Source organism: Tamandua tetradactyla, chromosome 7, assembly GCF_023851605.1.
Source record: "Tamandua tetradactyla isolate mTamTet1 chromosome 7, mTamTet1.pri, whole genome shotgun sequence".
In the NCBI taxonomy this organism is placed as follows: domain Eukaryota; kingdom Metazoa; phylum Chordata; class Mammalia; order Pilosa; family Myrmecophagidae; genus Tamandua; species Tamandua tetradactyla.
In genome coordinates this window covers 175,455,799-175,480,463 of record NC_135333.1, presented here as the reverse complement: position 1 = coordinate 175,480,463, position 24,665 = coordinate 175,455,799, and the positions used below count along the sequence as shown (strand labels likewise).

The 24,665-nt window shown below is 46.1% G+C and overlaps 1 protein-coding gene across 1 annotated transcript in view; it reads right to left on the bottom strand.

Annotated features, from left to right (window-relative positions):
* C7H12orf75 (chromosome 7 C12orf75 homolog) overlaps positions 1 to 24,357 on the bottom strand; it is a 34,324-nt gene extending 9,967 nt beyond the window's left edge. Inside the window, exons 1-2 of the mRNA XM_077111905.1 lie at positions 24,276 to 24,357; positions 13,948 to 13,972 (exon numbers count right to left, since the gene is read on the bottom strand). Of these exons, the coding sequence (XP_076968020.1) occupies positions 13,948 to 13,972; positions 24,276 to 24,315 (65 nt within the window). The 5' untranslated portion in view covers positions 24,316 to 24,357. The remainder of the gene's footprint in view (positions 1 to 13,947; positions 13,973 to 24,275) is intronic.
* Positions 24,358 to 24,665: the final 308 nt, after the last annotated feature.

Below are 24,665 nucleotides of genomic sequence, written 5' to 3'. Positions count from 1 at the left end.
ACCTGCCAGGGACAAGCAATCATTGTAAAGCTTGTTCAATTGCCCCGTAGCTACTTTTTATCCAGGTACAAAGGTCATCTTGACACGCAGTTACAACAGAAACTTCATCTGGTAACCAGGTCCAGGCTGAGGTTCAGTAAGAAAAATATGACCTCGATGGGCCCTCCTAGCAAAAGGACAGGTTCAAACACGTGTTTAGGGGCCTACAAAGGACCAGATGCCACCCTGGCACCATCCGGAGAGACAACATCCTACCAGCTGGGGCGACAGGGCCCTCCCTGACCCTGAGGCTGCCGTATAAGGAAGAGGAAATGGTTTGTCACACACCAACATCGTTGCCCAAGATAGCAAGGCAAAAGCTCTTGGAGCTGGTGGAACTGCTTAGCAGTTACTGGTGTCTCCAGGGGAAAGTCCAGAAACATGCCTTCCAGGGCGAAGAGCCAAATCCCCCAAGAGGTCAGTTCTCATTGCTATGAGGAGGGAACACTACCAAACCAAACTGAGGTGTTAAACTTATCTTGCTGCTAACCTACTTAGTAAAAAACTTAAGTCTTTGGGATTCTAATCCTTGGGGAAATCTCCAAGATGTGAATAGTGTCCTGGCTGCACAAACACCTGGGCTGCCCCATCTGTATGCATTTTAGGGAATCACTGCACATTTTCCCCTTACAAAGCCCTGTTTTGAAAGACTTTGTTATCAATCTCTCAGTAATTAATTTGCTGATATTTCCGAAGACATTTAAGCGCAAATGAGAGCTTCTGATGAGCATGTGATAACCAATGTTTCCACAGGAAGCCACATAATTCCAGTCAAAGGCAGATGCATTTTTCACCTTGGAAAGTCCGAGGGTCTTACGAGGCACACGCATGTCTCTGTTAAGTTTCTGAAGTGACGGAAACACTTTCTGGTCCTTCTTCAATCCCTCAGACTCAGAACGTCAGGCTGGGAACCACTGGGCGAGACACAACAGCTGCCAAAATGCAAGGAACCAGTTCGTCTTCCAAAGCCTTGTTTCCCTGTTCCCAAAATGGAGACATGGCTACCCTGAGTTCCTCATCAGGTTTAGGGAGAGATAAATAAAATATCACACGCAAAGATACAGTAAATATGGAAACACCCAAATAATGGCTTAGTAGTCACCACTTACTGGGTCCTCACTAAGTGCCAGGTTCCACGCTAAGCACTTCACATCTATTCCTTGTCCTCAATCTTCACAAGTAAGGTCTTGATACCCATATTTTGCAGATTAGAAAACTGAGGCTCAGAGAAGGCAAGTCACAGACTAGTCAGTAGCCCAGCTAGGGTTTGCAACCAGGTGAATCTGCCTCCAAAGTCGACACCCCATCCATTACAGTAACTGTAACCCATTACTGTGATTCTGTCAAATTACTAGTATTAGAGAGAGAGGTTCCTTGGGAAAGCACGGACCAAAATAATGACCTCATACAGGAAAGGCAAAAAAGGGTTATCATTACAGTAACTCTTTCCTTAAGTGAAAATATGATATAAGCAAAGCATTATCTAAAATGATAAAGCCATAAAAGAAAGCAGCAAATATTTCTAATTTACCTCCTAAAAAATAGCAGGCACAGGGCAATGGCTCACGGGCACCTGCCAAGGGTCTATTATTTTCACCCTCATTATGAAACACGTGGTCAAGAGAGTCAGCTGCAGGGAGATCCCACTCCTTTAGTCAAGATTAGATAACACCCTGCTCTGTTTCTCCTATTAAATGACAAGTGCTTCCAGGATAGCTAGCTCCAAAAGATTGAGAGCAGAAAGGTGAATTTCCAGGTTGGCAGAGAAATATCCCATCATGTGATCTAGATCTCTAAGAAGATTCTGGAAGAACCACTCTGCTTCTCACTGTGACCTGGTTACTTTTCTTCCTGGTAACTACAGCTCACAGAGGGCGGTGCCTATCGTGTGGCCTGCAGCTGCCATTGCTAACAGAACACTAAATTTGTCCCAAAAATAGTGAAGGAAAAGGGAGCAGAACACAAAACCACACCTTCCTGAAGCTTTGGGGGAACAGCAGACACTGAAAAAGATTCTAGAAGGCCTGAGAACCAGGCATCCTGACCCTGTATCCTGCAGTCCTAACCCAGGCCAGTGAAAGCAAGGTAGGTGATGATCCCGCCGGGAGAGAAGAGCCCAAGGAGTGAGTCACACTGAAAAAGATGAAGCAGAAATGAGGCCAATTCACAGCGGATGGACTGGAAAAGAGGCCAAACTACTCCACTGGGAGTTAACCAGAGCTCTACTCCCTCAGAAAAGGAACAAGTGGACATACATTAACCAGAATCAGTCTCCCACGGTAGTGACCACTTCTAAGTAACAGCCTCCTTGGGGGAAGGGTACAGCTCAGGAGTCAGTGCCCAGATACCCACAAGCGGACTGAAATAAATGAGGAGGATTTCCAGGGACGCTGGAATGGAGGTATAGTGAGGTGCTGAGAGGCACTAAAAACATAAGGGGAAAGATTCAGAGATAGTCTACCATAAGTCAGGGGGAAACCTGGCTTATACCAAGAGAACCAAAATAGAGTTCTAGGCAATAAGGAAGCAGGTGCCATAAACTAAGCCACCTGGAAACAAAGAGTAAAAAGGGAAGTTTTACATCCCCCCTTCTCTGCTGCCCTGAGAACTGGCCTGATAAGTTGATTCTTCAACTCGACTCCCAAGGAGCCAGGAGAAGGGGGAAGAGGAGCTGGCACAAATCACCAGCAGAGCAGGAGCCATCTAGAAACACCCAAGTGGCAAAGCAGTAGAAAGTCGGCTCCTGCTGGGGAGCTGCGCTGGATGTCAGGTTTCCGTCTCTCAGCATCAAACCCAGGCCTCCACACTGCGACTCAGAAAACTACCATCTCCCTTGCCCCCTGGCCCCCGTTAGGTCCTACCAATTGGGGTGCTAGAGACAGAAAATAGGCAAGAGGGAGAAGGAACCTGCTCTTTCTGGCTTTGCTTGTTCTTCCCGTCAGCATCTCAGGCAGCTGGTTCCAGCCTCAGCCTCTCTCTGCAGTCCAGGCATGGGCTCCAGCAGGACAAATTCCTACCCTCCCCACTCCCCACCTGCCTCACCCTTTCTCAAGGGCCTAGCCAGAGGCTTCAGAGAATAGATGTTTCTAGAAACAATGTCAGTTCTTCATTAACCTCAATTCTAATCTAGGCCAGTCTTGTACGTGTAAGAGAGGAACTGGGGCATAGAAGCAGCTGCAATGACTGTCTCTTATCTGACCAGACATCAAAAGGCTGCAGGACATTCCCTCGATGTGGAGCCGGGTCTAAAATAGCAAAGAGAATCCTCTTCCATTTTAACGTCCTAATACTACGACTGACTGCAGCGAGCCAAAGGAAGTGATGGTCCACTTTGATTTCTGGTTTCCCCAGCTAAGTAAACCATAAAAGGAGGGAGAGGTAAAGAGGCAGGCAGGCTGGATTTTTGTTCGGTGGATTAAGCAATCACCTATTCTGAGTAACTTTAGTATTGAGATTTAAATATAGTTTAACAAGTTCATGTTATGTATTATCAGTCACGTACACCTCACTGTCAACGAATGGAAAAACCTATTAGAATGTGGAGGAAACAAGGAAGGGATCAGAACTCAGAGGTGGGGTTAGAGGACAGACAGGGTGTATTTTACAGTTGTGCCCAGACCGATCTTGAAAGAAAGGTTTTACTTCCACAGTCTAGAGAGTGGTCCTAGCAGACTCCCACTTTAGGGTGGCTACTCCATCTTCTGTTTACATGGGAGCCACCACTCCAAAGAGGCTGCTGTGGGGCAGCTGGCAGCTAGAGGGGACGGCCTGGAGCCTGTCAACAAATTCTTTCTCTGACATCCAGACAATTTTTTTTTTTTTTTTTTGCATGGGCAGGCACCGGGAATCGAACCTGGGTCTCCGGCATGGCAGGCAAGAACTCTGCTGAGCCACCATGGCCCACCTCAGACAATGTTTTATTTCTGATCATATATATCAATTGAAAATATGTGGAAAAAGATGCCATATTTTAATAAAATGTAACAATGAATGATTTTTAAATCATAATATCACATCCCATCTTACAATGAATACCTTTTAACCCACAAGAACATTTTCGAAGAACCGTGGAGCATATATCACCTATTTTAGCCTAAGTTTAAAAAATAGACTGGGAATTTAATTACAATTAGGTCTCTGGTTAGCAAGGGTTTAGCTTCTTTTATTGGAGAATGACTGCATAACCTTAAGGCCTGAAGGTCACACCACCTCCCACCTGAAGGCCAGGCACCCATCGGAATGCCTGCAGGGACGCGTGTCAGGAGGGTGGACCACTGGTCAGGAACATCTCGTCAAGGTCAACATCTTCAGGGACTGTTGGAAAGCGAAGCCCTTGGCTGACAGCGCAAACCTGACTTGCCTTGCAGAGTGTGAGACAGTTCCCGTGGCCCTGCCTCAAGCAGCTGGGGCCTCTCGCCCTGCTCAGAGGGACAGTCTGTGCTGACCCTCGCACTCGTGGCTCCAGGCCGGCTTCGCAGACACTCGAGCTCCGGTGGCCACACACAAGCTCTGCCACGTGTCTGGCTGCTTGTTGGAGCAGGCTGACTTTCTTGTGCCACCTTTTTAAGGCACGAATGTCGTTTGTGCACGCCTATTTAAAACCAATTATCTGTATGAAACACCTAAACCTTTCAATCCATTTACGCTATTATGATTTTCATTTTCTTAACTCTCTTAATAAAGAGAAATTTATTCCAGCTTATAACAAGTATAACCCACTACTTTTGTCTTCTTGTTCCATGCTAGTCAAAAGATTTTCATCACTGTATTTGCTTAGTTTCTCAGTTTTATAAAATAGTCATCCCAAGTGACGTAAAGAAAGGTTTCAAAGGTAAAACAAAGGGACTGTGGAGTACCTGTATTACGTGTACTCTCCAGGATAAGTACAGATGACAAATATTTCAGAGCAGCCGTTCACTCCAAGCAGCATCTCCTGACTCACCCTGTCTATACTTCAACTTGCCTTAAAATTCAAAAAGTTCTCACTTCCCTTAGCCTTCCAGAAGTAACACAGTTATGTGGCAAAAAGAGGATTTATTTTTTACTTATTCATCATGAAAAATGTTCTAAAGATAGAGCTATTATTAGTAATAATCTAAGTAGCATAAAAACAGACTACAGTATTTTCTTTTTCCACAAGTGCAGTGACACAAAAGAGACAAAACATATTTTGAGGGTTAAACAGTACAAATTATATGGCAATCCCTGGAGACTCTGCACTTTGCTTTCATTATCCAGATTTAGCTACTGTTCATGATAATCTTTCAAATGGTTTTCTTGACATTTACTTCCATTTACATTAAAATTCTCCAGATGAAAATGTAACCACCTAATTTTCTTTACAGTATATTTTTATGATGTATCCTGCTTTTTTAGGGTGGTTCAGATCAATTCCACCAAACTCTTAATCACATACAGTTTTTTACTGAATTAATCATGTTTAGCATTGACTGCTTTGGCCTGTATAATTTCATTCAGTTCTTCACAATTTCAAAACTTCTTAAATCCCTCTCCTTGGACGAGCCCGTTGGTGCACACCAGTCCCTTTCTTCCAGGCTGTATTACCGAACGGCATGAGCAGCATTTGCTTCCTAGGAAAACTTTCAGCTCCTCTCTGAATGGGGCAATGTACCAGGAGCTGAACTCCAGTTTCCCTTCCTGCACTGGGGTCCTTCAACTGCTGTCTTCCTAAGGAGCATGTGGTGTGGGAGGGTTATTTCAGTGTTGGCTGCGGAAGTATCATTTGCCCTAAGTGAGGCAAGAATGTTCTCTCCACCTGCTTATTTTAAGGGAACGTGCTTTTCTCTGACGGTGCTACTTTTCATAAAAACTTCAAGAATACATAGCTTGTTTTCTTGTATCTTGGTTTCTCTACACAGGAGATGGAGCCAGCAAGCTCCGAACCTCCCCAGAGCTCTTCCAGATGGGGATGATTTCACTAAAAATCTCCTCCTCTTTACAGTCGCATCCTGCCACAACAGCCCTGGATGCTCTAAGAATGCTGACCTCTGACCTGGATGTTTCTTCCTAAATTACCCTGGACAATTTTTCACATGCATGAAAACCACCCACGACCTGTAACCTCACATTTTGCTTACTGCCTCTATTCCAAGAACACTCTTTGTCATGCTGTAACTCACTCTCATGGTTGCTGCAGGAAGCTTAGCTCCTGTAACTCTATCACCTCTGATATTTTAGAGAAAATTCCACTGGGAAAAAAGTCTGCCTTCTGATCCTCCCGCCATTCCAAGAAGGCTGTTTTCATTGGCATCGTGGCCCTCAGACCCCCCCGCCCTCACCGACCCCCTTCCACACTCCCTCAGCCTCCCCCTCCCCCAGAAGCACCTTGAGGTCCCCCCACCTCTCCCAGCACCTGCTCCCATCCCACTAGCCCTAGCCAAGCAGGTGCAGGGGACGTGGGATCCTACCCTCAGCACAGGCCTCCTGCCTGGGTGCTCTGCACTCAGTCCTCGTGACTCTGCCACGAGCACTCAGTCACCCTCAAAGCCCCTCACAGTCACAGCTCCCGCGCCTGGGGCAACAAAGCCTACACCAAGTATCACCTACCACACGAGCACACTCTGTCGATGACCCTCCTAACTCTTAATTCTTAAAGTAACCTCTGACTCAACCCCTGTCCCCCACCCCCATCTCTAAAATGAGACAGCATTTTTTCCTCCATCAGACTGTCACGGGCATGAGATAATGCACAAAAGTACCAAAGCTCAGTTTATGGCACAGAGTCCTCAGTAAGCATCAGGTGCTGGTGTGAGAATGACAAGGACAGTGACAAAGACGACTGCCCTGGACAGTAACCCTGCCAGGTTATCCCTGTGTTACAGGCGAGGGCACTGCTGGCACGACAGCACATGGCTACAGATGGCAGGGCGAAGGTTAGACGCACAGCTCTGCTTTTTCAGTGCTACCTCAGTCCCATCCCCTTCACCTTCTGAGGACAGCCTCTGATGTCACAGGAGAAGAGTCCGTCAGGTACCTTCTGGTTTCCCTGTCAGGAGTGGCGAGGCCCCAGGTGACACAGCTCCATCAGACATGAGAGATGGAGGAGGGACACAAGTTAACTTGAGAGCAGAGATTCGTAACTTCATTTTTAAAAAAAGGACAGAGCGCTTCCCGGGCCAGCTGGCAGAATAGGGCAGGCGGTCCCCTCAAGCCGCGGCGGCCGGCGCCCTCCTGCCACGCTTGGCGCCCTGGGCCGACTAGGAAATTCGGTCGGGCGCTCTCCCGGGCTGCGGCGGCCGGCGACCCTCCCCGCGTTCGGACCCCCGGGCCGGCTGGCACTCTTCCAAGACGCTTCGGCTGGCGAACCTCCCCTACGGCGAGAATTTTCCAAAGTTAAAGGACCCACAGCACCTTTTACTGGTGGGACCCGCAGACAAACGTGTGCCACGAGCGCCACCTACTGGGCAGGATAAGAAAAACAGAACCCAGAGATTTCACAGAAAAATCTTTCAACCTGTGGGGTCCAACACCCAGGGAAATCTGACTAAATGCCCAGACGCCAGCAGAAGATAACGGATCACGCTCAGAAAATTGAACATATGGCCCAGTCAAACGAAGAAACCAATAGTTCAAATGAGATACAGGAGCTGAGACAACTAATGCTGAATATACGAACAGAAATGGAAAACCTCTTCAAAAACGAAATCGATAAATTGAGGGAGGACATGAAGAAGACATGGGCTGAACAAAAAGAAGAAACAGAAAAACTGAAAAAACAAATCACAGAACTTATGGGAGTGAAGGACAAAGTAGAAAAGATGGAAAAAACAATGGATACCTACAATGATAGATTTTGTTATGTTTAGGGTAAGATAATAGGTAATTGGAGTTGAAGGGATACAGACTGTGCAACAGGACTAGATACAAAAACTCAAAAATGGACAGCACAATAATACCTAATTGTAAAGTAATCATGTTAAAACAGTGAATGAAGCTGCATCTGAGCTATAGGTTTTTTTTTACTATTATTACTTTTATTTTTTTCTCTATATTAACATTCTATATCTTTTTCTGTTGTGTTGCTAGTTCTTCTAAACCAATGCAAATGTACTAAGAAACGATGATCATGCATCTATGTGATGATGTTTAGAATTACTGATTGCATATGTAGAATGGTATGATTTCTAAATGTTGTGTTAATTTCTTTTTTTCCATTAATTAATTAAAAAAAAGGACAGGGCTTCAATGTATTTATGTTAATTCCTCCCAAGATATTTTTCTGCACAGTTGCTACCTTAAAGATAGCAATTGCTTTGTCAGGAAAGGGATCTCAATGAAATGGTCCTTAACAAGTTTCAAGTGAAGAAAGTATTTTAATTATCTTGTTTAAATTGAGTTGCCATGATCTTTTATTATCAATAGCAAACATTAACTTTGAAGTCAACTAGTTTAGTATTCTCTGTTTCTTATTTGAAATATACTTGTAATATTCATACAAATACCAGCTGAAATTTAAGAGGTTTTTTTTGAAACAAAACAAAAGATCTTTGGAATAAGCTTGTACTTTATAATTAATGAAAATTTTGTTAGCCTTAAGTCAGAAATAACTCTTTAACTGGTATTCTTAAACTACTACACTTTAGATAAAACTAATAGTTACAAAAATATGTATTTTCAGATAAAAAAAATTTAACCTCCAGAGAAAACAGTTTGCTTCTGCCTACCCATACAGTTCTCCCCTCTGAAAGTGCCAAGGTGGCTCCTGGTAACTGCTGGCAGGACTAGTGGCTGCCCAGCCACTGGGAGAGAGAAGGTCAGGAACGAGTAAGCTGATGAGATAAGAAGTGGCTCTCTCTGCCACCAATGGGACAAAAGCACCTATGAAGGAAACCCAAACAGCAAAGAGGGAAGAATTTCTTCATGTCATTGGATCACCTGGACCCAGCTGGGCCTAAGCCAGTCCCACCAAACCTTCCACCCACTCCAAGCGCCCCTTCCCCCCATCCCCCCAGGCCCACCTCCCCCGCTCTCCCCCACACATGTCAGCAAATTCATTCCGTTTGCTTGTTTAGGCCAGTTTGAGCTGAGCTCTTGCTATTCCCAACCCAAACTATTCCAACACAACCTATGTGTTTCAAACAGCTCAAGTCATTGCTGAAGAGAGATAAAAGTGCGGCGATTTCTGCAGCTGTCACAGTAGCCAAGGCCTTCACCCGAATTCACCCCTTTTGTTGTGTGCAGCTGCACTGTCCTAGGACTGTGAAGAAGGGAGGGGAGGGAGGAAAGGAAGGCTCACTTCCTCACTTGCACGTGAGCTGATCTTCTATTTCTTTATTATTCACCCCAGCTCTCCTCCTTTTCTCAAGCTTCTAAGGTTAACCCGTAGAAACTACAGATTATGATTTTAATCCGTCTAGCCTGGTTTAGGGTCAGACCCCATCAAGACTCTCTCCTTCACCAGACGGTCCCTCCACAGACCACCCACCGGCTTCTGCCCCTTAGCCTCTAGGCATCTCCATGCAAAAAAACATCAAGACAGAGGGAAAAAAACAAATTTCAGTACATGAAATTCATACGCAAGGGGTGCGAGGGTGGTTCAGTGGTAGAATTCCCGCCTGCCATGCGGGAGACCTGGGCTTGGTTTCCCCCGGCCCATGCACCTCCCAAAACAAGCAAACAAAACAAAAATTCAACAAATAGTGCTATAATAATGGGATACTCACATGGAAAAAGAATGGAAAGTGACCCTGCCAAACAGCATACAAAAAAAAGAGAAAGAAATCCATACACAGCATTGGGTAGACAGCAGTAACCACCACAGAAATCCTGGAAGGAAGTATTACAGAACATTCACACGGCTGTCTCTGGGGGTAGAGGATAGCTGATTTTTTCCTCTAATTTTAAAAAATACCTTTCTGCCCTTTCTAAATTTTCTCAGCATTTTTTTTTTTGCATGGGCAGGCACAAGGAATTGAACTCAGATCTCCAAGCATTACTTTTATAATTAAAAATATATGTTTTAAATACCTCCTCTTTGAGCTACCAGCATTGTTGCCATCCCTTACTGCCACACATCTGAAATGAGTCTGCGTCACACTCCCCGAGTCCACACCTCCCCTTCCCTTCGGCTTGACTCAGTCCTCACTCAAATCTCTCTCCGGAAAGGGGCTAAGTGGGCATCACACCGAGCCCCATCGCGTCCCCTTTCCTGTCTCTTCCCTTGGCTCAATATGATATCTCGGAGCTACCCTCAGATTGTCCTTTGTTTCCTTTCCCCTTTCAGGGTTTCAATAATCCAACTATCCTCCCCCTGGTCAGACCTCCTCCTGGCCTCCCCTTCCGCCCCATCTCATTTCAAATGTAACCATCCGTTCCTTTGCTTAAAGATCTCTGACGGCTCTTCAATGCATACAAAATCGGGTTCAGTAAGGGCCTGGTACCAGGGACCCGTCACAACCCACCCCACCTCACTGTGCCTGAGCCAGGCCCTGGCTCCTTCCCACTGCCCTGCACTTCGGTGCTCGCCTCTGCCCTCCCCCTGCCCTGCCCTCTCCTCTCCACGCGGACTCGGTCACCCTTCAGGACCCAGGCCAGCAGCACATGTGGGCTACTTGGATAATTAGTACTTATCAACTGCATTTTGGTCCCCAGTAGAGAGTGACCTAACTAAGGGAAGGAAGAACATGTATTTGTTATTATATCCTGGCTTCCTGCATACAGAAAATAGACAAATAAAGAGAAAAGGGGAGTGAGAGTAAAAACAGAAGATCTTCTCAGGAGAAATGAATTTTAATACATATTAAGGAAGTAGTTACAGATCACTGACTTCCAAAAATAAATATAATTCCCCCAAAGACTCTTGTTTGATCTCTTTAATATGGTTGTTGCAATATTTGAAGTTCTCTAAATGATTTTGGCACTTCTTTCGGTTTGGGGTCAGTCTGTTTAGATATGAAAAATTTTTTAATCTTTCAAATAAAAAGTTTAACTCGTCTCAATTTCTTACAGCTTCTCATTCATCCACTCATCACCTAATGCTATGTTCAAAATTTATCCGTCTACAGCTTCCGCTTAAAAATAAAAGAATGTGCTTGAATATGCCTTTCGTGCAAGAAAAAGTAATACCATAGCATTAAGTTTTTCCAATTAAATGTATTACACTCTAAAAGGGTCACTATTTAATAAAATTACAACTTTTAATTTATAAGACATACAGGGAGGTACAGTCATAGAAAATTTAAGTCTGGACCATTCAGGAATTTAAGAAGTAGTTAAATGGCATCTTGAATCCTGAAAGTCATGAAATTATTCTCCCCTTAAAAGGAAATAATGGAATTGATTCAACAACTATATATTAAACACAGCATCTGCAGGATAAGGATGTTTTCATTTGCTAATGCTGCCGGAAATGGGTTGGTTTTTATAAACAGAATTTATTAAGTTACAAGTTTATAGTTCTAAGGCTGTGAAAATGTCTAACTAAGGCATCCAGAGAAAGACACCTTGACTCAGGAAGGCCATGCCTGTCACGACTTGGAAACAACTGACGACACCTGGCTGGCATCAGATGGTCCTTTGGCTTCCGGTTTCAAACAGCTTCCCAGGCATTTTCTTTCTGCATCTCCAAATGACTCTGTGTTGTACTGAGCTTTTTCCAAGACGGTTCCCTCTTAAAGGAATCCAGTAAGTGGATTAGGACCCATCTTGAATAGGCAGAGATACCTCTCCATGGAAACCACCTGTGCCAGCTTGAATCTGTCTGCACCCCACAAAAGCCATGTCCTTTAATCCTCATTCAATACTGCTGGGTGGGAGCATTTTGATTATTCCCATGAGATGTGACCCACCCCATTGTGGGTGGTAACTTCTGATGAGATGGTTTCCACAGAGATGTGTCTCCACCCATTCAAGGAGGGGTTGCTTACGGAGCCCTTTAAGAGGGAACCCTTTTGGAAAAAGTGACAAGCCCACCCAGCCAGAGACCTTTGGAGATGCAGCAAGAAAATGCCACTGGGCCGCCAGGTGCCCTCCCAGATGGCAGAGGTGTCCTGGGCCCGTTGGGCCTTCTTCAATCAAGGTGTCTTTCCCTGGATGCCTTAGTTTGGACATTTTCACATCCTCAAAACTGTAAACTTACAACTTAATAAATTTCCCTTTTAAAAGCCGTTCTATTTCTGGTATATTGCATTCTGGCAGCTTTTACAAACAACACCAGCACCTAATCCAAAGGTCTCCATGGAAACAACTTAATCAAAAAGATTTCACCCAAACAATAGATCTGACCCCACAGATGGGACTAGGAAAAGAACATGGCTTTTCTGGGGTACACAGCAGCCTCAAACCAGCACGGGAACATTAAGATGGATTAGACATTTCTCCTTTCCAATTCCCAAGGGGAAAATCACAAGAACATAAATAGCTATAACATAAGCCCCACATGATGTATCATAAGAGAAGTTTTAAATTCTGTAAAAACTCAGAAGATAAAGATACTCTATTCAGTCTAGAGATACAAAGAATGAACTATAAGCCCTAAAGAATACAGAAAATTTCCCACAAACAGAATTGGGAGAAAACTATTCTGGGCAGGGGGAACAGCCAAATACAAGGAACACAGACAGAAAATGTGAGGTCAGTTTGGGTGCTTGAGAGTGGCCTCACTGGGCAGGAGTCCAGCTTTCCTCTCCTACCAGCTCATCTCGAAGGCAAGAGCTTAAGGCTAACGCGTAAATGGACTCCACATTTCCAAGGCATTCAGAACTCAATTCAGCTGGCAATGGACAGTGACTGAAACCTGGGAGCAGAGGCCTACGTGGGTGGAGGAAGGCTCAGGGAAATTAATGTGGCACAACATACAGACTTGGTAAGAAAAGACTCAAGGAGAAACCAAGATACTAAAATAATAGGAAAAAAGTAACTCAAATACTGCAATCAGGAGTTTAAATTAGTCTCAAGTGTCCTATGTACCTAAAGTCCCCTATAAAATGCATAATTAATTCCCAGAAAACTTTAAACCCCCATTCTGATCTTTGCTGAATTCCTCTCGGTAATTAAAATTCTGACTCTTTTATTGATGTTTAACGGCTGACCACTTTCAAGCCCCGGCACCCCCTTTCCTCCCGGCCCATCTGGCAGGGCAGACGACGTGACCCCCACTGCCGTGCCAGAGACCCCATCGGCTCCATGCTCCAATCCCAGGGAAAACCAAGGCCTCTCCAGCCAAATGGACAATGCTCCCCCTGTGAGTAGAAAGTCTTTCCATGTCTCCTCGGTGTGTGTGGTGTCTTCAGTCTTGACCCCAACTTTGGGTGGGAAAGGGCTGTCCCCTCCATGGCACCACAGGACACTCATAAACAGGGAGCCGGGGCGCTGGCCTCGCCACACAGCAGAGCAGTGGAGACACAGAGAAGGGCAGGATGGCCCTGGGACTGCCACACGTTGAAGGGGCTGTGGATGCCAGAGCGCTCTCGCGGGAGCTGCGCCTCTGCTTCATGGCCTGTGGCCTCAGGTCAGCTCGGTGTTGACCCTGTGAACGGTCATCGTGGATGCCACCGCCACATCTGGCTGTGCTCCCACAGGGCACGCTGGGCAAATCCTTGCCACCAACCTCCCCGCACTAGGGACCCCGGGCTTCAATGATCCTGAGCCACTTGTTTTCTACTAGAAAAATCTCTACATAAGTTGGGATGGAAAGGCAGTGAAATATGTCCTTTTCCTTAGAGTTCTGAACCAAAGTGACAGGTCAATGACAGGTTAAAATTAAAAGCCACAGATATTATTCTTCAAATAGAACTTTATAACACAAATGATAATCTTGAAATGTGCATAGTACAGAAAGTATTTTCATGTCTTTTCAGTCATATCCATAAATATGTGAAGGTCATAATAACGAGAAACAGTGTGTTTCTAGGAAGGGGAGTTTAGAAAGTCACAATACTAAGTACTTACACATCTTTAGCTGCTCCTGCAGGGCCTAAGGGGGGGAAAAATAGATTCATATTAGTGTGACAGTATTGCTAAAAACTTTTAAGCCTAATATCCAATTCAAATATTCTGGAAGAGACCTTCAAAATATGGCTTTTTTCCATATCATTTCAAAAAAGGAAAAAGGTAGACAAAAAAAAAATTCGTGAATTTCATATCTTACATAAATTCTGTACATTTCAGAAAATTCTTATAAATTACAAGGTACTTGTTCAGAAAAGGATTTTACAGATCACCTAATCCAATCCTCTTGTTTAAATGTAAGGAAACTGGCAGATCTGGGGAAATATTTTATCTTCCCACCCGCACGCCCTCTGAGTTGGTGCTATGTGGTGGCACTACAATAAGCTGTGCTATGATCGGATCACAGAATAAGTGCAAGGCCCTGGGACAGCACGGAGAGGATTTCCTAAATGAACTGGCGAGTCTCAAGGACCCAGCCCACCTCTGAAAGGACTGCCATGCCTTCCAGCTCTGCTCGCTGCTGCTGAACCTTCTCACTTCTGCTTCTTGCCCACAGGACAAAGCGACCCACGTCCCTCAGCCCCGCTCCTACCACTGAACACAGATTCCCCGCCTACAACAGGGTCCCACCTCCAACCTCCTCCCAAAAGCCTTCCCCGGACGATGTGATTCTTGGTTCACGGTGTGGCAGTTAGTTCTTTAGCCTCTTAAAAGCTCAATCCCCTCCTGTGCAAAGTGACAGTAATAAAGAATACCATCCCCAAGAGTGACTGTGAATATTAAATAATGTGTGTAAGCACGTACCTGAAATTTGGTACCAAAATAGCTCAATAAATGTAAGTTATCATTATTAAGCAGTCATGGATAACTTAACATCTCAGTTTCTCATATATCACTGGTATAGTCCAGTGATGTTAATTTAGGATCTGCAAAAATTACCATAAAATTGAAGTAGGTCTTTGCACTAAGTAGGACTCTGTCTCCAACAAGCTCTTTTAAGACTCTGACAAACCTGAAATACTGTCTATGAGATAAACCTAGTTCCTTTCTTCGGGGAAGAGCAACATTCGTGTGCCACCACTACCATTAAAACCACATTGATACAAACTGCTTTGGAACCTGTGATAATACAACCAAAAAGTACTAAAAAAAAAAAAAAAGTCTTGAAAAAACTGCAAACAAAGGAGTATTTTGATGGGAAAAGATAAGCAAAGGGTTAGTGCCACCAGAAAGCCATGAAAATGAGTTATTCCAAAGTAAAAACAAGCAAGACAATCTGGAAGAAAGTCTAGAAAGGATCCAATATCCTGACTTTACCTCTAATTTTATTCCCAGGAAAAGGATAAAGAATGCCTATGGGTTTTAGTGTGTTCAGGGGAGGGGAAAGCCAGAGGTGTCAGAAACACTGACTTCCTATGCTTCCATTGGAAGGACAGAAGGACACTGGCATATGAATCACAAGCCCTTGACCTTCCTAGATGGAGGACCACCTGGCTCAGGCCACAGGGAGAGCAGTGTGGACAGAAGCCACCACAGCTGTACCTTGGGGAGACAGACGGACAGCAGAGTTGGAAGGTGGAGTCCCCACCTCAAGCCCCACTCCAGTGTGTGTCTGACAGCTCTGAATTACTCTGCTTCCACTCCCAGTGAAGGAGGCCCCCTGTCCACGCAGGCGGCTGGGAGACCATGCACGATGCGGTGGGTGGGGGTAGCTCACAAAGGGCGATGTGTGTCCAACGGGCGTCACTCATTAGCCGTCAGCAGCCTTGCGTCCCTGTCCCTGTGGTTGCACCAGGCTTAGGAGTGAGGTCAAGGCCCTCCTGCTGGGGCGCGATGTGACGTCCCCCCAGGCCCACGAGAGACAATGATGCGACCCCCAGCGGGGCAGAGGCAGGAGAGGGTAGGAAAGTGCAGGGGTGGGGGGCAGAGGCAGGAGAGGGTGGGAAAGTTTGGGGGGGCAGAAGCAGGAGAGGGTGGGAAAGTTCGGGGGGGGCAGAGGCAGGAGAGGATGGGAAAGCGCAGCGGTGGGGGGCAGAGGCAGGAGAGGGTGGGAAAGTTCGGGGGGGGCAGAGGCAGGAGAGGGTGGGAAAGTTCGAGGGGCAGAGGCAGGAGAGGGTGGGAAAGTTCGGGGAGGGCAGAGGCAGGAGAGGGTGGGAAAGCGCAGGGGTGGGGGGGCAGAGGCAGGAGAGGATGGGAAAGTTCGGGGAGGGCAGAGGCAGGAGAGGATGGAAAAGCGCAGGGGTGGGGGGGCAGAGGCAGGAGGAGGGGTAGCACCAGAAGGCCGCAAGGGTCAGGGTGGAGGCATGACCTTGCTGACCCCTGGGCTTTGGACTCTGCTTCTCAACCGCCAGCGCATAAACTCCCGTGGCGAAACCAGGTATCTGTGAAGCAGTTCGAGCTACGGCAACACAGCTGATGGGCTCAGGGCCGCAGGGAAGGTGGCACATGACTACCCAACACAGAACCTCCCAAGATTAAAGGAAAATTTGTCATTTTTGGACACTGTTGGCGAAGTTATCAGTGTGCCTAGGAATATAAAATGTGACATTTTTTATAAGTCTACTTGTTCTGCAAAAGTGCAAAAGTCATAAAATTATCAGAAATAGAAAAAAAATCATTATTCTTCTCACCACACCATTTTAATCACATTTCACCTATTTTGATAATGATTAACTAGCCAGAGATGTCTAATCAAGATAATTTACGCATAAAGCACTGTGACCAGAACCTTCCACCAGAACTGGCAAACCCCGTTTGACGTAAATGGTGTTTGTGGCTCACGTGACTTACCATTAATAGGAAACAAGTGTCTGTGGCGGCCACCTACTTCTTTCAAGGCCCCAGGGGCATGGCATTCAGCACTGATGTCACTTCATTTCCTGCCACACTGTCTCTTCACTGCTAAAATTCTACTTGCATGCATGAATATAACAGGCGCCAGGAGAAAGAGATGGAGGGGAGGTAACAGCTCCTTGGGGACTCAAATCACCACAAAATATTCAGAACACTAGAATTTTGGTGGATCAAAAGATCTGAAAACTATTTTCCAAAATTGCATGAATGATAATCATAATTTCCAATAGCTTCCTAAAAACAGGGGTGGGCGTAGAAAGGTTTGCTCTCAGAAAAATATTATACATAGTTCCAGTGACAAAAAGGTCACTGTAAATGGTTAAGGTCTGTAAGAAGCTTTTCTTCTGAAAGTAACAGTTTCTTTGTTCACCACGGTTGGTTGCTTGTTCACTCAGTCACTGCTTCTCACCATGATGTGTCTTTTCCCTCACACATTTTTGAAAGATTCCATTATTTTATTCGTGAGTTCCAAAGTCAAGTCTCATTACTTAAAAATGCATAGCAAACTCCAATTTATTCAAATGTTAATTTAAAAAACTTTAATAATCTGATATTCTTCATATTCTACATAAAAGTTCGGTGTCTCCCACTAGGCTCAGAACAATTTTGAAGTGCTTTATGAATCACATAAAGATTGCATCATAATGCATTCATCTCAACAAATAATTGTTTGGACTCCGGAGGTATAGTTTACATATGTTTTCTTATATTCTAAAGTGGCTCTTTTCCCCCAAGAACTGTAGAAAAAGCTTCTTACACCTACCCTCTCACTCCCCTCTCCAAAATCCTCTCTCAAAAACTAAAAATATAAAGCAATCTTAATAATGGAGGAGAAGTGAATTTAATATAACATATTATACATACCACAAACTCAGGCACAATTTTATTCCTAGCCAATGATAAAGCAAGCCTGATGCAACACACTGTGTTAGTTCAGTAATTTTAAGTAGATGCATGTAAACATCTAGACCCTCCAGACAGATGTTCCTTTGTGACCTAATCAGTCTGCATTTACAACTTAACAAGAGTGAGTCATACGGCCGGGTACATGCCTTCAATATGAAAAATTCCTCACATATATCAAATTCTAAGACTGAGACAATATTTATCTCTTTTAAAAAAGAGAAAAGGGCACATCAATTTTTACCTTTGACAAAAGGTATACTATATATATATATACTTACTGGAGTTTATGTAATAAACCGAAAATATTCACAGGTAAATAAATTATTACCTAAAAATAACAAAGTTCTCCTTAAATCTGACAGTTTCCCAGGGCTCCTCTGACCCTTAATAGCTCTAAAACCATGTCACTATTTCAGCTCAGCCAAAAGAAGCAGAAAACAGCTCCTTAGTTCATCCAAAGAAATGCTCGTTTTATGAGGAGCCAATCAAAGGTCCACATTCATAACTCATTTCTTCAAATAATGAGCAAACAGTGCAAGCCAACACGTCCTCAACGTCAAGTCCTGTTAGTGAACATGGACGCTCCTGAGAAAATCTCTGTTCACAGGTGGTCCTCGGGGAGCAGCGCACAGAATGCAGAAAATAAAGGCAGCCTTACAAGAAGCGCAGATGTCAGGTGAGACGTTGACCCTGAGCTGCTCTAATACGACTAATATTCTAATACGACTGAAGCCACGTCCAGGTGCAGCTAGAAGTGGATCGTGGCAGAACCAAGTAGTTTGCTGAGGCCCCTTTACAGACCCGCAGCACCGGCTCTGGGGTCCCGAGCATCCTGGGCCTGAGCCCAGCCCTGCCCCCGCGTCCTTCAAGCACCACCTAACCCTAACCCCACCCCGAGCAAGCAGGCTGCCTGGCCACCTTCCCCCAGCTTGAGCAGCACTCCTTCCAGTGGCTCCTCCCTTGGCTTCACCCTCACATCTCAGGTCCGGCTGCCCCAGGGAGAAGCCCAGAGGCCGTGGCCCAGACCTCAGCTTTACTTCGGCCACTCCCGCAGGCCACGCCTTCCGTGGCTGCTTCTCTCCTCCTCCATCACTTCCAAATCTTGCTCTGAATTGCAGGGCGCTCCGTATTAATGATAAATAGCATAACGAGCACTCACAATATCCAAGGCTCTGTTCTCAGCACTTAGCACACGTAGACTCATTCATCTTGAGTAGATCCATTATTATTCCTTCCATTTTACAGTCGCGGAAACTGAGGTACAAACAGACTGAACGTGCTGCCCAAGGCTACTCAGCAGAGACATGGCAGGAATGGGGTTCAACTCCAGATCAAACAGGACAACTTCAAGTCCCTGGTTTTCTCCTCAGCTCTGAAAGAACTAATACAGAGCTGCAAACTCCCTGGGACAAAAACTTCCCCTAAAGCCCTAAAACCTCCCAAAGCCCTAAAAGCTTATACAAATCACTGGCCCACAGCAAACTCTTAGGTAATACTAGGAAGCCCAGGGTCATGAAGATGGTTGGCCATCTGCCCAGAGACAAGTTTCAGGTATGTGACAACAAACCCGAGTCTGCTAGCTGCCTCCTAGAACAAACAGAGCACCTGGTAGTCACAGGTTACTATGGAAACCTGCTTCCCACAGAACTTCCCGATAGAACAAGCTGGCCTCTCCGCTCAGGGCGTGTTAACCTTGCTAAGGTGTGCTCTCTCTCCTCTTTAATAGACTTTACCACTTATTCCTAAACTTTTTTAGTGTCGAGACGATCGAACCTGGATCGGGGCTCAGCGGGCACATGCCAGCAGGTACCGGCTCCAGCTTCAGAGGCCCATGGCCAGTGCGGACGCACCACACCTTCCTGCCAGTCCTTTTCCCACCTGTCCACGGCCCAGACGACCTGTTACGCCTGCGGCTGGTACACGCCTGAAAACGCACAGGGCTCCTTTGTCTCACGACTTCAGCAGCACTGGAAATGCATCCCCTCCCTTTCATTTTTTGCTCATCTAGATCTTACCTAGTCTTCAAAGCCAAAACCAAGTCCTACATCTCCCAAGCAGGCTTCCCTGCAAACCTCAGGTTTTATTTCATTCTCTTAATTGTACATCATTCAATGTCCAACATCCCTTTGACAAATGTTTTTTGAAAATCAGGGGAAAAAATCCACGTAAAAGCCGTTTGAATGTTCTAGAGGCTGGGGGCCCTGAGTGAAGAGGCCCTTGCGAGGCCTACATTCCGGGGGTCAGGGAGCTAGAGACACAAGCATGTCAAGGAATATCAGCACTGCAGAGAATTAACATGGTGACTGGAGGGTGGGAAGGCTGCTCTGAAGAAGGGATGTTTTTGCCGAGACCTGACCGACAAGGACAAGATCAAAGTGTCCCAAAGAGAAGAGAGCAAGACTGTATTCAGCACGTCTGAAGAACAGAAAAAAAGATGCTGGGGCCTGGGAGAGCCAGGGGAAAAACAGCAACCAAATTTTCTATTTTCCCCCAGGGCTGGACAAATGCTAAACTTAGAGCATTTCAACACTATCATACTATTTACACACGTGAATCCAGGCTGCCCTCCCCAGCCCTGAGAGAAGAAGAGAGTGCACTGATCTAGTGAACTGAGGAGGAGGGGCAAGCGATCTAAATAACTGGGTCCAAAAGGGTTATAGTCACTCCCTGGGTGCACTGATAAATAAGGACGAATAGTTATTAAACTCCTTCTCGGTCTTATTGCTCTGGAAGTAGCACCCCCGCAATGTCACAGTCAGCTCCCAATTACAGATCCCTGGCAGAAAAACTACAGCTGACCCACCCAGTGAACATCACGAGCAGAACACTTCTGAAATAGCTGCTGCTGCAAGGAAGCCCCGCAGCCACAGCCTCAAACGAAACAGGCTTCTGTAGATAACTGAAAGATCTTAACTTTTAAGAGATTTTCTGGTTTACATCACTAAGCCTCAATCTGTATGATTATGACTGTATTAAAGGGCATGATCAGCATATCACTAGGTCAAAATGCAGGGCTGCAGGTCAAAGAAAAACAAGCGGAGACAGAACACAATAGATCCCTGCCTTATAATAAAGCAACATTTTAAATGGACTCTTTAATCCAGATGTTTTTCTATAGTTTAGGGTGTAAACTCTAAGCAGGGAAAATGTGCTGCATGTTCATAAAAAGAAGACTTCCTACTATACTTCTAGGTTGGCAAAAGTGAATTCCTACAGTGATAGAGTGACACGTTCAAACCCTACGATGGAGAGCACCTGTGTAACTGAAATGGTTCTGATGACCTCATCTAGACGGAGAGCTCAACTTCTCCAGGCAGCCTTCTTTGATTAAACTGTCTTATTCAACATCTCCTCAGCACTTGGATATTCACTGTGACAAACTGTTTTGCAACTGTTCTCAAATGTTTAATCTTCCCATCTGGATTATCACCTTCTCAGGAACAAGAAAGTTTGGTTTCATCTATAATCACCCATTGCTGACCCTACCCCCACCACTCCCTACAAGCTCCTAGCACAGCACTTTGCACAAAGAGGGGACTGTGTATCAGGGTTAGTCAGAAACGTGCTGCACGGGCACATCTACCCTGAATTATCAAGGGGCTGATCGGTCTCAGTATTCCTTGTAGCTATGTAATCATATTACTATAGATTAGTTCCTCCACATATTAAGCATACGGAGTCAAATTTACTAAAACACATTACTGCATATCATGCATATGCTATATTAACAAGTTAGTATGTCATATTACAAGTTCACCAGGCAAAAAAAAAAAAAAAGTCAATAAAGGCAGTTACCTGTCCCAATAGCTCAGGGAAAAGGGAAACAATTATCTGGTATTACCTGAATTTCTCAGAGTAAAACAAGGCTTATAACGAGTTTTCAGAGATGGGCGCATTATAACAATATGCTGACACCTCCTTTGAAAGTAGACTTGCCACATTCGTGTAGAAAAATACTAGGGGAAAGCTATTTCACCTTCAACATGCTCATATTCTATGCTCATTATTGGTAATTATTATATAATAATTACAGAGTGCTTCCTCACATTATCTAATTTTGAGTGTCACACAGCTCTACAAAATAGTGTGTGTCCATTGTCCCCACTGGATAGATGAAGAAACTGAAGTTCAAAAAATCCAAATGAACTGCCCAAAGGAATGCAACCAGCTCAAGTGCCAAAGCCGAGATTATTCCGAAATCTGCCAGTGCTACATTCAGCTCCCTTTCTACTAAATCTCTCTGTGCTTTCTCCAGTGCCTCCTTCCTCCCCGCCCCCCCCCCTTTTCTTCTTTGCTGAAAAGCTGAACTATGGCTACTGAATTGTATGGTATGTGCCACATCTTCAGATCTCTAAGAGGTGCAGGGAAGATGCCTGCAGGACACGGGCACTGCCTTGGTGTCAACACAAGCTCACAGCTTAACATTTTACTGCAATTGATGCTGATGACAAAACTCACAATCGAAAGAAATTTCAGTGTCTTCACATTGTGGTTTATTTTTCTAGCCCTTACATCACTCATCTCGATGCATTTCCTTTCTGAAACGCAATCTCTCCCACCAAGTGACAGAAAATTTCAAACTCACCATGGCCATATCCAAAACCAGCCAGCTGGGCCCACCACCAGGGAAACATTTGGGGAGTGACTTATCAGAGACAAGGGCAGATCTTCCAAAGAGGTAATAGAATAACTCCCTACTCATACTGTTTTCTTCTTAATGTTTTACAGTTTGCAAACTCACTATTTTCCTCTGAACATAACAATTTTCTGCAAAGGGCACGCTAGAGAGAACAGCGTGCTCCAGCATGTGCTGCCCTTCATAACCAAAAAGGAAGGCAAACTCATCCAAGAGACATGGGTTTGGAGGTTTTACAATATAACTATTTCCTTATTTCCTCCCTTTATGTAATAAGGGATCTTCTGGGGTGGGGGGCAGCCAGATATTTGTAAAGAGAGTCACACTTTTCCATCTTCTTACTTTACCACTTCAGAGCAACCTGACATCATTTGGATCTTCATTTAGCAGTGGGACCCCTCCCTCTGTCCCTAAGCCAGAAAAGCAGTTCATCAAGAAACAAAAACACAAATGCACTAAACTGGGTCCACCGTAAAGGAGGTCTGTTACAAATCCTTCCTATAAATGCTGCAATGTGGATCACTGTCGTAAGGTTTCTAAAGCAGGGGCACAAGTAATGGGTCACATCAAGGGCAGCCCATGGGAGACCGAGGCAGGACACAGTGGGACACTGAAATTGTTCCAGGGCCCCACCAGCTCTGACCACTCTCAGGTCCCATCCTGTTCTCACCTCATTAGCAGAATGTGCCACTTTGCCTGTTATAGGAATCTAAAGCATTTGTCCCCAGTGGCTCTCTGCATATAACATGGGCAGCTGAGTAAAGATTCACAAGATTGTGAATGTTAAACTAACAGCACTTTATTATTAAAAAAAGAGAAAAAAAGATGAGTAAATATTACCTGTAAGAGATAAAGTTCAATAAGGCATTACCTGGAGTTCATGCACACCTCTAGGACTAGAATTCAGGCCCTTCTCTTGGAAGGATCTCGAGATCCCTCAGTTCCGGTCATTACAGCCACGGAGAAGGGGCAAAGGTTGTCAATTAACTGAGCATCCAACCTCCCTACGTGAGGTTGACAAGGCTTGACCGGTTTTTCTTGTTCTTTTTCTTTTATTTTACTTCTTTTATTTTTTATTCTTTTATTTTAAAGGCTTGAATTTTAAACTATATCTGCTGCTGTGGTCTGGATTAAAGGAAGTGACGGGCCCAAGATCACAAAGTCACGGCAGGCACCGGGTCTGCCCCGGCAATGCCGCACAGGCTAGGATACGCCGGGGCCTCGGACCCATCTCGTTTGGAAGAGGCAAGAGCTCTTTATCCGAACAGTCACTGAAGTAGGTCAGAAGAAACGACTCGAAACAGACCCACACTCTTAAATCGGGAGACACGGGCTGGGGCAAGTAGAAGAGCTGAGTTTTAATGAAATAAACCAGGCTGGCCGGGGCATCTGGAAAAACCCTCACCAGCCAATCAACAAAACGAAGTGTCAAAGGCAGTTTCAATATGCTTTCAAAATGAAAACCTATCTTAACAGATCACTGCTAATGCTAAAGCTCTGTCACAACGATCTTAAGTATCCTTAATAGTGCAGCTCCTCAGAGAAATCCTGGGGCAGCCGTGCAATCCGGGGCAGCGGGACAGACAGCGATGCGTTTCGGAGCTGGTCTCGCGGTTCCCCCCCAGCCCCCAGCCCCGAAAGTCCACAGTTGCTCTGCTGCCCTTTTGCAGCTGCAGCATCTCGGTCTGCTAGAGCTGGGCCGAGGGCTGCTGGGCGGGCGGGCCGGGGCCGCGCCGTGGACCCCTCCCGGGGAGGCTGCGGACCCCGCGCGCCGCAGAAAGCCCCGCAGGAGAGCGCGCCCCGCAGCCCCGGGCGCGCACGCCAGCCCCGGTGGGGGAAGGGCCAGACTTTCGGGTCTTCCCAAAGCCTGGGGCCGGCGGGAGAGGCGCACGCCCGGGGTCCCCGACCTGCCGCCCCGCTACCCGCCCCTCACCTCGGCCCGCGCTGCCCGCGCTGGAGTTCCCGCAGCCCATGGCGCCGCCGGCCGGAAAGCCGCGCTCCGAGCCCGGGGCAAGGCCGGGGCGGGGCCGGAGCCGGGGGGCGGGGGCCGCGGGTCCTGCCCCCTCCGCCTGCCCCGCCCTTCCAGTCGCCCCCGCGGAACCGCAGCACCCGTCGGAGACCTCGGCGACCGCGGCGGGGATTCCCCGGCCAGGCGCTGGTCACGAGGGGCGGGAGTCTAAAGCGGGTTTGGGGGCGACGGCGAGGCCGGGGTGCGAGGCGGATGGGGAGGGGCGCCCCCGCGCCTACCCCCAGACCCTTCCCGCCCCCGGCCCCCTGCGCCCCGGGCCTTGCCCGCCCGCCTGGGGGAGGAGGGGGCGGGAGC